General features: G+C 39.6%; 1 protein-coding gene across 2 annotated transcripts in view; it reads right to left on the bottom strand.

Moving 5' to 3' along the window:
* Window positions 1-14,788, bottom strand: part of doc2b (double C2-like domains, beta) — a 130,523-nt gene that overhangs the window by 103,958 nt on the left and 11,777 nt on the right. For both annotated transcript variants that reach the window (XM_079488331.1, XM_079488330.1), the window contains one exon: window positions 4,079-4,238. In XM_079488331.1, the coding sequence (XP_079344457.1) occupies window positions 4,079-4,238 (160 nt within the window). The remainder of the gene's footprint in view (window positions 1-4,078; window positions 4,239-14,788) is intronic.

Raw genomic sequence — 14,788 nt, 5'->3', positions numbered from 1 at the left:
AAAAATTGGTGCGGATTATTAACGTCCTCTGATAGCAATTGCTGTTCTGAGACCAGCAGCTTTAAAATGCTGAGATTATTTCTACAGCCTGGAACCACCGCGGAAAACAAGAGTGACCGGCCACATTCAGACACAAAGTGTAACACCAGGAGACGGGATCCAACATTATCTGTCTGAAGACTAAATTATCTCCAAACTGCGCAGCACACCGTCAACAAATACATGAAGACATTAATTCCCAAGGAAACACATAAAAGGCAAATTGAAATAAAAAAAAGGAAACTGAAAAAAAAATGACTGCTTATACAAAAAATACTCTTCATTTTCTGTTTCAGAAGTGTCCGTGGATCATCGCTCTGCTTTCCACAGCCTTCATTGTCACAGCGGCATGCTCTTGCCCCTGATCAGCGACTTGAGCCCAAGCTGAAAATTAATATTTTTATCAGAGAGAGAAAAGGCAAGCTTGAGATCAGCGCTGTTCTGCCGTCCAATTTGCAGCAGCCCATCTGCCGTGGTTTCAATCAGAGGAAGGGGGATGGCGGTGTGTGCGGGCGAGCAAGAGAGGGAGACGGGTCTCCTGTCTCCGTCTCTCTCTCTCTCTCTCTCTCTCTCTCTCATACCACCCGTCTCTACAATCTGGCTTGATTAAGTAAGGTTATAGAGCAGCAAATTTTGTCTTTCGTGCAGAATCACTGATACACACACAAGTCAGAGTGCCCCGGCCTATGCACCATCAGAACACTAGTCATGTGTTCACACATGAAAATGAGAAATAAATATACTTTAATGGACTGGATCTCAGTAGGTTTCACTTCAGGACTCCCGGCATCAAGTGGCAACCTAACATGTTACAAAACTAAACAACTTTGTACCGCAAAACTGCAAAATGATTGATATCATGCTAAATTATTAGCATCCATAGCACGCTTTCAATTACATTACAATACCATTTGCACTCATCCTGGAGTTTGTAGAATAACACGATAGACAGTTTCTAAGCATTACAGTACCTTACTATATACGAGCATCCTGGCCATCCAGATACAAACAGCCTACTTTGCAAAAAGATGAAGTCCGGAATTCTCTGACATTTCAACTAAACAAACACAATTAAATTTTACAGCAAGAAACCATTATCTCCATCCAGACACCATCTGTGGCTAACGATAAGAGAAAAAAGGAATGTAATTTCCCTCCGCTCGTAGTTTACATCTGCCTGTTGATATTCAGTCACATTACAGGCAATGACAGGAGAGAACAGGGTACAGAATGACTAACTAACCTCCGCTAGAGGCCACGGGACTTCAGCTGGTTGTTCGCCAATTGAAATGTCACAAGACTTACAGTTAAAGGTCTCCGCAAATATGAAGTGATTGTTTACTTTTGGTCAAACAGACGCAGACATCCGCAGGGCTTCGGTCGAACACGTGTGAATGCAGAGAAACGAAGCGTGTCAAATGACTGTGGTATAATACTGTACTGTAACAACAAGTGTTCAAAATATTCAAAATGTTTACTTGGGGATTAGAAACATGCATTCGGGCGACAAACATATGAAGACGTATAAGAAAATGATCAAACAATTCTTAATTAAAAGAAAATGACAGTGGCCCTCACGTGCACTAAAATCCTATCAACATAAGGAACTGAAGTTGTTTGATGAAACTCACTGCAGTCTCCCCTGCGATCACCATCTCTAAATATGAGCTCATTACTCGTCCAAACGGCACATTATCCTCCCAAATCTGTTATAGCTGCCAGATGTGGCATTTTCATGAAATTCCAATGAGTTTTTTTACATACATTTAGCCTGATTAACCCTCCAGCATTAATTCACGAATATATCAACCGATTCTGGCAGGAAGAGTCCAAAAAAAGATCAATGTTGATGAAGAAATAAATGACTCAAGTTTTCAAGCTGAATATTCTGCTGTGTAGGCGGGCAAAACATTGAGATATCATCGTTCTTCTTTCTCTGCTGTGCCCCCCGGAGCACCTGGGGCAGGAAGTTCTTTATCGGTCTGAAAGCACATTAAACTTGACTTGTATATCCAACTGCTTGCTAAACACAACTTACTAACTGAATAACTGTGTTGAATCCAGATCTGACTTCCTGCTCTAGTCCAGGAAGCCAAACGAGAGAGGTAACTCAATTGACTCTGTGTGTGTGTTAATGCCTGCGTATCTGTGTAAAAACATTAGCAGGAATTAAATTAAATCTTTGTCTGACGGTGATCCAGGAACCCATCAAGTCGCGTCAGAGAGAGATATAAAGGTCTGAATCATCAGTCTATTTGATTTGTTCAGATTGATATACAATGTCAAGGATGCTAAATTTGAACCTGTCTAGACTTCACACCCTATCGACAAAATACATGGCTGGCCTCCAGAGGGTTTAGAATATGGAAAAACCTGTTAAAACACCAAACCAGTGCAGCTTGTGGTTGTTGCTAAAGCGCTTGTATTAAAATTTTCTGTTGCACAAATGTGTAAAGTGAACTATTCCATTAAAGGAACCTTTGAGATCAGTCAAAAAAAACTTATTTCAACTTATGGCTTTCAGTTTTGATAAATGTGGTGACGTCAAAAACTCATTGGTCTCGTTACGATTTGTGAATGACATTTTTTCACGAGACAAATTAAAACCAATGAGATTAAGTTATTGACACGCCGCCATTTTTGAACAAAGCATTTTTATGGCTTTTATTTTCAATTTAGGCTACCCACACACATTTCACATCAAAAGACATTTATGATTTATTAAAGTGACCGATATTTCAAAATAATAGGCCAGTCATGGCCACCGTTGACTTTAAAAATGTCTTAGTTCTGTTTGTACACATAAGATATTTTGAGGATTGCAGGATGACTTCTGGGGCACTTTTGACTATCATTGTCATTTTTCCTACTATGGTAGTAGATGGGGGCAAAAACCGTTTGGTAACAAGCCTTCTTCCAAATATCTCTCTCTGCGTTCATCCGAACTAAGACATTTTTACAGACTTGGAACAACTCAAGGGTGAGTATATGATGACAGAATGACTATTTTTGGCTAAAGTACATTACATTTATGCATTTGGCAGACGCTTTTATCCAAAGCGACTTACAGTGCATTATCCTATACATTTATACATAGGTATGTGCAATCCCCTGGGATCCAACCCACAACCTTGCGTTGTTAACGCAATGCTCTTACCACTGAGCTACAGGAAAGTATATCTTTAACTTCAATAGTCTCTCAGATGGTACAAAGCTACATTTGTGTTTATATGTCTAGTTTTTAACATGTAATCCATATAGGAATTGTAGTCCAAGAAAACATGAACAGATGGGTGCCTGTAAATGTGAAGGTCTCCACCCATGCGCCTTTCTAAAGCAATAAAAAGCCCCATATGTGAATTTGATGAACGCTCCTGAACACCTTCTTTGCATTTAAAGATAATCAAATGCATGAAAAGCTGCGTGACTGAAAACTCTAACGGCCACAAGCTTTATGATATGCAATAAAATGTTGACAGATTGCTTCTCGGTGAGTTCTTGTGCTACAATGTGTTTGAGATGCTGTAGGACGACTTCTACTGTCCAAATCTATTGAGAAGTAAGCTTATCACACTGCAGATGGGTACATTTTATTCAAGCCAGAGTAAGTTAGCCTTCACATCCAGAATTTTACTTTGCATCGTCTTTTATGTGTATTTTTGCAAGGGTAAGCAAAACCAGAACCAGATGAGCGAGTGGTTATTTGGTGGTCATTAAATGGCTGGGTTTATAAACCGCTGCTGGTACAGAATGGGATGTCCCATCATGTCTGAATGGTGTGTAAATAGGCTGATTACCATTAGATTTATAACCTTTGTAGCATAACATTTATTTTGAAAGTGAACTACTCCTTTAAATTACAGCAATTTCTCATTTCAGAGAAGCGGCACATCAGCTCAATGTCGTAAGTACCAAAAGTCTAACAAAGCATAACAGAGAACTCAGCTTTACACTGTAGTTAGCGATCACAACAACAGATACAAAAGAGGACGATAGCATGGCAAAAAAATGATTCTGTAATAAAGAGAAAACGTCAAACCTTTGCTTTGAGCCCATGTGTAGGTCATGGGTACGTTCCTGACCACTGCCATCGCTGCTCTTTCCATTACTGGTTTCCTCTTATCTAGAACTGAGTCCTTGATGGGGCGAATGTGCTTCGGCAGGCCTTTGTAGAACCAGGCTCCTGAACGTTTCCAAACCTTTAAAGAGAAGCAAAGCCAACAACACGCGTTATTGTTTTGCCGCAAAATCAACACATTTAAAGCAGATCTATTCAATAGAGTCAAAGAACAGGCTACCATCATTTCACACCGCTGTCCTGAAAACAATATAACCATCAAAGACTTATTTTCAGGGCAAAAATTCATCAATACGTTCAACAAACAGTGTAAGGCTGTAGAGAGCAGCGGTACGGTATTGTGCCAGTCGCTCTGATTTGTTATTACCGCGAAAAGCTTGCGCTTCTGTTCAGAAAGACAATTATGAAGTGATGGACAGCAGCCCCTGAAAAGTCAGGCTGACAGCAGCTGCTAAGAGCCATTGACAGTCGCAGTCTTCCAGCTGTACCTGGTCACTTACCATCTCCATTTGGACAACCACTGGCTTCACACAATGGTGCAAACCATTTTTTGTTTCGCTCGTTTGGTGTCATTTCAGAGTTTTGGGCAAAGAGTTTTATGTAGGCGGCAACAAATGTTTCGTGTTAGCACGCAATCCAAAAAGCAGGCAGCTATCATTTTCTGTTTCTATCTCAGGGTACCAATTTTTGGTACGCAGCAAAGGAAAATGGGTATTTCAAACTGCTACCGCAATCAGTTTGCTCAGAGCGGAAAAAAATACCATACACAATTATGAATAAAGAGCTTGAACAGACATTTTCCCAGAAATGTGTTTTATCAGTGTGTGATAATGTGTCATTTAGAAAAATGATCCTCTCTGCAGGTGGAAGAAGTGAATAAAGGGAAATGACAGGCGTATTCGCTTTCTGTCTGGACCTTCCATGAGCAGGACCATGTTGTGTTCCAGTTCCATGTTTGTTTCTGAGAAAAAATTAAATAAGCCACAGTTTCCCAACATAAACCTTCTGAAAAAGTGACATCTTATCTGATTTTGGGTAACACTTTAAAATGAGGTTGTATTTGGTAACATGAATGTATTTTCAGCATCTATTAATGCTTGTTAATGTTAGTTAATGTCAATACAATTTTTAATGGTAGCTCATTGTGCATTAACTAATGTTAACAGTTACACTGTTTGATTTTAATTATGCATAAGTAAATGCTGAAATTATGAACTATGATTCTTAAATGCTGTAGAAGTTTTGTTCGTTGTTAGTTTATGTCAGCTAATGCAGTAAATGAAGTTATTTACACGGCCTCTTGTCATTTCAAATGTGTATGGTTTACTTTCTCCTGCAGAACAAAAAGAAGATACGGTTGGTTGGTCCCAACGGTTTTTGGTTAACAACATTCATCAAAATATCTTCACTTGTGTTTTGCAGAAGAAAGAAAGTCACACGGGTTTAAAATGACAAGAGGATGAGTAAATTATGACAGAATTTTTATTTTTTGTCAAGTATTCTTTTTACTGTAAATAAATACAACCTGTAAAGAAGTAAACAATAAGCTTTGCCGGTATAACTTTATGTTAAAAAAGAATTTCAGCCTTTGCGGTTTGATCATTTTAAACCCAGCAGAATAAAAGACTGAAATTATAATGCATATTACTGAAGTTATGCAATGAGGATATTAGGAACATGCGCATGCATCAAAAAGCTTCCTGTGAAAATAAAATGATTAGATTAGACATTAACCGGGCTTAACCAGATCATTCAAATATTAAAATGTGGGAGCTGTCAGAGGTGCCAGAAGAAGACAACCACATCATAAGTTCCCACGAAAGATTTTGCTTTAAGGTACAGTGTTCAATAAAATCAATTTTAAAGCGTTTTGACGTCAAAGAAATTACCCATTTTTTTAAGGTTACAGGAACAGTTGACCCAAACATGAAATTTCTCTATTAATCCACTCTACGAATTATTAATAACTTTCAAAACAAAACAAGGGAATGTAAACAAATAATTTTATATTAAAATGTTGAAGTGAAAGCACATAATATATACTTGTATTATGTTCACCTCAATATGATCATCTTTTCTATTGTCTATATTCCCAAACGTGGGGATGTAGCGCTTATAAAAGAATTAAGAGACCATTTGGGGAAACATGACTGTGTTTTGTCAAGGTCAGTGAAGAGAAACAGGAGAACATACAGACGTAACCATGTCTCTGAATCAGCATCAAGAGACTTGTTATCTTTAAAGCATATACTGCAGGGAAAACATGTCAGTATTTTAACAAACAGACACAGAACATTCCCTTAATGCTGTTTTTGCAAATGCATGCAAAACTCATACACTTCACATAGAAGTTTAGTTAACATATTTATAGCTCTATGAAATAGAATGGATGTATACGTAATAATAATAACGTGGGAATAAAATCCAGATTTGCACTTTTAAACCTTAAACTGCATTGTGGGTCATTTTCTGAACATCACTCAATTTTGTGTACAACACTTTTGTCAAGTGAATTTTTCTCAATCCCATAATGCACCAAAATGTCAGAAACACAGGTAAAGACTATGTAATTGTATTGCATAGTATCATACTATAATAGACTTTGACCAGAATATGAGGTAGAGTCCAGTACTAGTGGACCTTTTTTGCAAACTGCTTGCCAAAAGAGTCCCTGTTATACAACCCCAAAACAGAAAAAGTTGGGACAAAGTCTTAAATTAAAATTAAAACTGAAAACAGTGAGCTGAAAACCCTTTTTGGTGTGTATTGCACTTAGAAACTTTAGACTAACCTTTGTCTGATGTTTTACAAGATTAATTTTATAGTCTCTTCAAAATAAACACATAAATGCATTTTGAGTCTTGCAACATATTACAAAAAAAGTTGGGACAGTAAAACATTTACCACTTTGTAACATTGCCATTTCCTTTCACAACACTCAAAAGGCGTCTAGGGACAGAAGACACCAAGTGATTTAATGTTTCAGGTGGAATTTTGTCCCATTCTTCCTGTAAACATGTCTTGAGGTGTGCAACAGTATGAGGTCTTCGTTGTCGCATTTTACGCTTCAAAATGCGCCACACATTTTCTATTGGAGACAGATCAGGACTGCAGGCAGGCCAGTCCAGCATCCGCACCCTGTTCTTTCGCAGCCATGCCTTTGTAAGGCATGCAGAATGTGGCTTTGCATTATCCTGTTGAAATATGCATGGCCGTCCCTGGAAGAGGCGTCGTCTTGAAGGCAGCATATGTTGCTCTAAAATCTTTATGTAAAATCTTTATGCATCACAGAAGTGCAAGTTACCCTTGCCAGTGGCACTGACGCAACCCCAGACCATTACAGACCCTGGTTTCTGTACTTGTTGCTGATAACAGTCTGGATGGTCCTTTTCAACTTTGGTCCGGATCACCCGACGTCCATTTTTTCCAAAAAAAAAACCTCGTTTTTACATTTAAAATACACGTTTCCACTGTGTCATGGTCCATTCTAGATGTCTCCGAGCCCAGACACGTCGACGGCGCTTATGGACACTGTTAAGATAAGGCTTCCTTTTGGCACAGTAAAGTTTGAAGTGGCATTTGTGGATGTAGTTTCGTATTGTGCTGCTTGACAAAGGTATGTCAAAGTAATTCTGAGCCCATGTGGTTATATCAGCTATGGAAGAATGACGATTCTTGATACGGTGCCGTTTTAGGGCACGGAGGTCACGGGAGTTCAGCTTAGGCTTGCGCCCTTGGCCTTTACGCACTGAAATTGCACCAGATTCCTTGAATCTTTCAATAATGTTGAATACCGTAGAGGACGAAATATTCAAATCTCTTCCTATCTGTCTTTGAGAAATACTTTTTTTAAACTTTTCAATAATTTTCTCACGTGTGTCTTGGCAAACTGGTGATCCCGGCCCATCTTTGCTGCTAAAGGACTAGGCCTTTCCTGGGTGCTGGTTTTATACCAAATCATGACTATAATCACCTGTTGACATCACCTATTTCAAATCACATTGTTAAAAAATGTTTTACCTCATTATAGCCCAAAATCTACCCTCCGTCACAACTTTTTTGGAAAGGTGTTGCAGGCATCACATTACAAATGTGCCTACATTTTCCATGAAATAGTATTTTTTTTCTTTTTCAACATTTGATATGTTGTCTGTACCCGTTTGGCAACTAAATGTGAGTTTATGAGTTTGCAGATTATTACATTTTGTTTTTATTTACATTTTACACAATGTCCCAACTTTTTCTGTTTTGGGTTGTATTATTTGCCGAGATCAGATGCGATAAGGCACACATTTTAAATTGTGACAGGAAGCACTGGTCTTTTATAGGAAATATGACATTCATTAATGTCCATGGCTGTAAGAGGAAATCAAATAGTCCCGTCATAAAACCTTATAATATTATAGAACAGTGCTGGATGAGATCCACTCCCTACCTGACTGAAGCAATGCCATTGGCTAGAATGAGGAACGAAGGTGTGGTCGGTAACAAGAACACTTTAGATATTTATTTTATAGCTCCGTTCATTCAGTAACACTGATCAAGGGTCAGCGAAGTCAACCCATTTAACGTTTCATGATACACCTGATAAATGTCCTCCTGTCACTTTGAATTAGAATGGGCGTCACAATCCTCACCGCACACTGTGCCGGATAGAAATTCTCTCTGTTTGTATTTGACAGATTCGGAATATGCTGAATGAAATGAAAGCCAAATCGCACAGAACAATTTTCTTGTGGCATTTTAATTAGCCTTGTGATAGCATTGCTAATTTGAACGGGGGAGGCAGCGTTTCGTGAAATTAGTTTTTGTGGCTGGTGGGCACGCAACCAATGGTGACCAGAACCTCCACTTGAGCCCTGGGTTCCGAGAAAAATCAACTTGAACTTCATTAGGCCGCCAAGGACCAAAGCGTGTCAAACTGAGACAGGTCTTTGGTACAGAGGTTAGCTACTTTGAGATAATATACTTTGCATTATAGGCCAAGAGTCAGATCATTGGAGCAATACACTGCCAGGGAACAGTAATAACATACAAATATGGATTTTGTTTAAAATTTAGATTTTTATAAAAAAATGAATATGTTGCTCTCGTCCCACGATCCCAATGCTCCAAGTCATAATTAAACATCTAAAATGATCTTCAGTTGTTTAAGTTTTCTGAGAGGTGCATCTTTCTGAATACAAACTGGATGCGTGTCGGAACCAAAGCGTTAGCGTGTCTGGGGTTTTGGTTTTTCAACATATGCAGGACTGAGAAATTAAAGTGCAGGACTGATGTTAAGAGACTTATTAAGAAAGACCAAGTGCAAGACCTGATTGATGGGAGTTATAAGAGCTTTCAAAAAAAAGAAAGGTCAAAAAGCAGATACAAGCAATACAAAAGTAATCCCCGCGGCCCCTGACGACATATTAACGTATTATGAAGCAAATTGATCAGTCTCTAAAATAATTATTAAATATCTGTAAACTACACCTTCTGCGACTTAAACTTTGGACGAATATCAATTGTACCCAAGTGCCTTACTCACTCAGAAGGGCAGAGCTCTAGAAGTGGAAATTCGAAAAAGACTAGCAACTATCTCTCGTAACATAGCCGTTTCCATCACACGGGTGCCCTGAATAATAAATATCCACGACATTTTCTCTTTGACAGACACTTTTCAGTCGTTCCTTTCAGCACAGGCACAAACATGATATTTAGAACGCGTGATTCTGGTTGGCTCAAGGACCAAAAAAGACGAAGCGGTTAGCTGTTATCTTGATTCTGGTTGGCCAAAATAATCCAGGTGCTGGACTAAAGACATTCGGTTACTGACATTCTTCCAAATATCTTTCTCTATGTTCAGCAGATCAAATACATTTATACAGGTTTGTAACAATCTGAGGGTGACCAATTTTTGGGTGAAGAATCCCTTTAATGTTTCACAATCATTATAGTGAGCCATTGGTTGCAATTAGCAACCTTCACCACTAGATGCCGCTAAAACCTCCCCAATGCTCCATTAACATAAAGCAACAAGTTAAGAGTAAAAACTGGCTTAGATAAGTTAATGAAATAGACCCTCCTAAAAGAAAATGTGGAGCCAGGTGAAACCATAGGAGAGGGCTCCGCGAAAGTCCTAACTTGAGAGGCTCTATGAGTGACACTGGAGTGGGGCTCTATAAGTGACACTGAAGTGGGCTCTACGAGTGACACTGGAGAGGGCTTGATGATTGATAATGGAGAGGGCTCGATGATTGATAGGGGAGAGGGCTCGATGAGATATAATCGAGAGGGCTGTATAAAGGACTCTAGAGAAGGCTCTATGAGTGACTTTTGAGAGTGCTCTACAAAGGACACTAGAGAGGGCTCGTTGAGTGACTTTGAAGAGGTCTTTAGGAAAGACACTAAAGAGAACCTCAATGAAGGAACCTTCTGGAGAGAGAGAAGGGCGGAGCTCTGGAGATGGCTCTGGTAACCTTGGAGAGGAATGGGGCGGAGCTCTGGAGACGGCTTGAGGAACACTGGAGAGGAATAGGGGCGGAGCTCTAGAGACGGCTTGAGGAACACTGGAGAGGAATAGGGGCAGGGCACTGAAGATGTCTCTGGGGACTCTGAAGGAAAGGGGCAGAGCTCTGGAGACGACTCCGGGGACTCTGAAGGAGGGGTCGAACTCTCAGAGGAGTAGTTTGTGAGGGGAAAATTCATCAAGTACCGGGGAGGCACGACATCGTGCCAGTGCGGGAGATCCTCGGCGAGCGCACCGATTCGGAGAGGCACGGCATTGTGGCGGTTCAGGAGAGCCAGGTTCAGGAGAGCCAAGCTCAGGAGAGCAGCGGGTGGTGGTCTTCTAAAAAGTCCTCCACGTACTTCTCCAGAGGTCGACAGTCTTGGCACAGACGATAGGGGAGGTTGTCCTCTGAAGAGGTGTCAAAGTCATAATCCATTACTGGAGGTTGAGTCTTCTGGAACAGAACGTCCCCAGGAACACAGACGAAGGTAATTCCAACACAATGACACTTTAATGATGATGATATGACCAATACACATGATGTTAAATACACATTTATACTGGTTACATTCAAAACTCGGCAAGGGATACAAGAATACCATGACAATATATACGAAGTAGGAATGTCCCGAGCCGATCGCAAATATGATCGACTATATTTTGTTATAATAAGCGTCTGATTTCTTCCTTCATACAACGATCTACCAGATCTTTACATCAAACTTAATGACACAGATGAGAAGCATTTAGTTTTATTTCAAAGTGAAAGTTCAAAGACATAAATAAGAGTACCACAGAGTGAACTTGCAGTATTGTGTTGAGTGTTTTAGTTTTGAGGCAGTGTTAAATTAAGCTCTGTTAAACTCCTATCCAGCTGCAATAAAAACATTAAAACTATACTTCATTGAAAAAGAGGGCCATTTAATTTTGAATCTAATCCTGCCATTTTAATTGAAAATTTTAGTTGAAAAGACTAATTCTGTTATAATGTTTGCTACAATATTTTAGGATATAATTTATAGAATACTCAACTGTTAGATGAACTGTAATATTTGAATAACCTTAATATGCTTGGAGTGTGCACCTAGCACTAGGAGAATCGGATGGGATCGGGCCTCGGATCAGGGGCACAAAAAGTGTGATTGGGACATCCCTAATACGAATTCCGGGTGACGAGGGAATAGAGGGTAAGTGCGGTGATTACAGACGAGGGACCGGTGAGGGAGCGTGGCGGATCGTGGGAAGTGAAGTCCTAAAGGAAACTGGAAGAACAGGAAGGAGAACAGACGAGACTGTGTCAAAACTTTCTTCCAGACTCTGTCAACATCACCATGTACAGAGCTTTACCCTAACCTGCGTTTAACGTTCCATTTACCCAATGTGTTAAATGGCATCTGCTTTTATATAACTCAAAGTTAACCTTCAAGTGTTCAGCAGAACCACAATAAACTGCTCAGCACTTCTCCAAGTCTCTGACTGTTTTCTCTCTGGCACGGACTAATCAAATGAACTAAACTATTGGTTTCACTGGCATGAGAGATCTAGCCTCTGGGCAGCATTTGTACCCAGGAGATCCGAGCAGATCAATCCAATCTCATACTCTGTATAGATTTAAGCGGCAGGAGATTTCAGAGCCTGTCCTATCTGTTGCCCAGCATGCCATTTAATTTGCATGAGCTCTCTCTGCACTTGGCAGCATTATAACTCTTAACCCAAGTTATATTCCTCATCATATATTACAGACCTACAAGCCAGGCAGAACTATTGGCTTTGGTTTTAATTTGCATTTTATTTCAGCGCTGTATATTATAAAGAGTTAATAGCACACGGCTGCTTTAAGACTGCACTAATCTCTGCAAAGCAGCTCTTTCTGGGACATCTGAAAGAAACTGTATTCGTGAATTTACGTCTTAAGTTCTAGGAAAAGCTGAAAGAGTTTTTGTAATGACAGAAAGAATTCAACAACTTTGAATGTACGACGGTCGCTTTTCAACAACACATTTTCTGGGTCGAAGCCGCTCTGTGGAACTGCGATAAGCTTTATGGCATGACAAACACGTTAAACCTCACTAACCTCAGATATTGCATCTTTTAGGGAGAAAAATATATTATACAGTATTTGGATTTGTCAAGAATCATGTGTGCTCAAGCCATTCAAGTGAATGAAGTCTATATTAACTTCATGATGTCTTTAAAAAGCACAAGAAGTAATACAGATTACGTCGCAAGTTTGCATTCATAAGCTTTTTGGGCCGAACTCCGATAACATTTTCTGAGCAGTGCTCTATAATCAGCCCTGTGATTTCCTGACACATGATAGACGTAGTTAAAAGGAGAGAACACAACATATGAACATTGAATACCAATATACCACCATCTTTAATATACATTTATATATATTTTAGGGCTGTCAGCCTTAACGCGTTAACTCATGCGATTACATTTTTTCAGATTAACGTGTTAAAAATATTTAACCGAATTAACGGAGCATCCTTTTGTTTTGTCATCCTTTGTCTAGCGTTACATTATAAAAATCATGCTCTTATTCGTGTACAGGCTTTTACACCACTTTTTGAAACCGTTCACTGAAGATTGACGGTTTCTCGGGCTAAAGGCTGCGTCAGTGAATACAAGTCAAGTTGAAAAATCCGAACTTTGGCGAAAATTCTAGTCCCCAGTATCGACCCAGTATGTGAAAACTAGGCAAAAATCTAGTCATTAGGGACGAGCATCAGACTTTGATTTTAACCATTTATTTGACATGGCCTGAGTCATCAAAAACTATATAAACATCTAAAGATTATACTTTCACAGGATATTCTTTGCATTATGTTGGTTGCCCTGCTGAAAAAAAATAAAAAAACCCTGCCCAAAACACAAGAGATGCAGATCACTAGAACACCCATTAACATTTTGGGAAAGAAAAATGTGTGGTTCATGATTCAATAAAATGTATATAATTTTTTTAGCAGTGTGGGTTTATGTAGTAGTATATACATGTAGTAGTAGTTTATATAATAGTAGTATATATCACAAATAAATGACTATAGCTGGGTTTTCACATGGATCACAAATGTGCATTGAAGATTGCCAGCAGAGAAAACCTGTGCTTTGTGTAAATATGCCTTTTAAGGCTAAATGTAACTCTGATCTGGCCGAGTTAGACACCCCCCAGCTGTCATTGGCTATTAAAATCTAGCTTGCAATAAATCATTCGGAATGTTCTTGAACCCATATAGAGGCATACTCTATGCATTCCTGAGTGTGCTGGTGCTTATGGGTAGTCGACATGGGACGTGTGAGTAGGCTGGGGGTGAAAATCACGAAACTCACTACAAAAAACTAGACTACACCACTGACAGCGCACCACTATTAAGTTCTCTTTCATGCTTTCTGTCATAATCTTGTGTGGTTTTATTCATTTTCATAAGCACAAATTTGAACGTGTTAAATCAAATCTTAAATGAATGCAAAGAGTGGTGTCATCTGCGTAAAGGGACAGCTCTCACAGGGGCCGCGTCCAACTCCTGTCACTAATGTTTATCAAAGAACAAAAGAGGAACTCAATGCGTTTTGTAGCTTAATTAAATAAAAGTATTAGACAGATATATATAATAAAGTTTTTAAGGAAAACACACTCGTATAAACGCTGTCTTAGAACACGTTGTAAATCTCTCCCATTTCCTGATGAAAGAGCGTCTCTGCAAACCTGACTTACAGCCGAGTCTCCTGGGACGGGTTCAGCGGACCTCTGCATTTATTGTGCTTGTGTGGTTAACCTCGGTTGGCAGGGGCCGCTCTGACAGACGGGCTATGGAACGCTGAATGTCTCTGATAAAACGGAAGGTCCTGGGAAGAAATGAGTAAATTATCTGATAGCGGCACAAGGCCAGCGGATGGATGCGGAATTGATGCAGCCTGTGATCTGGGGGCCACAGGCTTTTCCAGTAATCCAAGGCAAAAATAATATAATCCACACAGAAACCAGCTGAAGTCCATTCCACTTGCCTTGCTAATGCATCACTCTACTAACTGAGTTACTCAATGACCCTTAACATCTAACGTACACTGGCTGGTGTGTAAGACATGGGTAGCCACAGCTATGACTGACTAGAAGCACAGCAAGAACTGACAGCATGTCTGACTACAACACTGAAGTAACATCCCTGATCCACCGC

This window comes from Barbatula barbatula (assembly GCF_947034865.1).
Source record: "Barbatula barbatula genome assembly, chromosome: 2".
NCBI classification, from domain to species: domain Eukaryota; kingdom Metazoa; phylum Chordata; class Actinopteri; order Cypriniformes; family Nemacheilidae; genus Barbatula; species Barbatula barbatula.
Note: the sequence above shows the minus strand (reverse complement) of the source record. Positions and strands in the feature narration are given on the sequence as shown.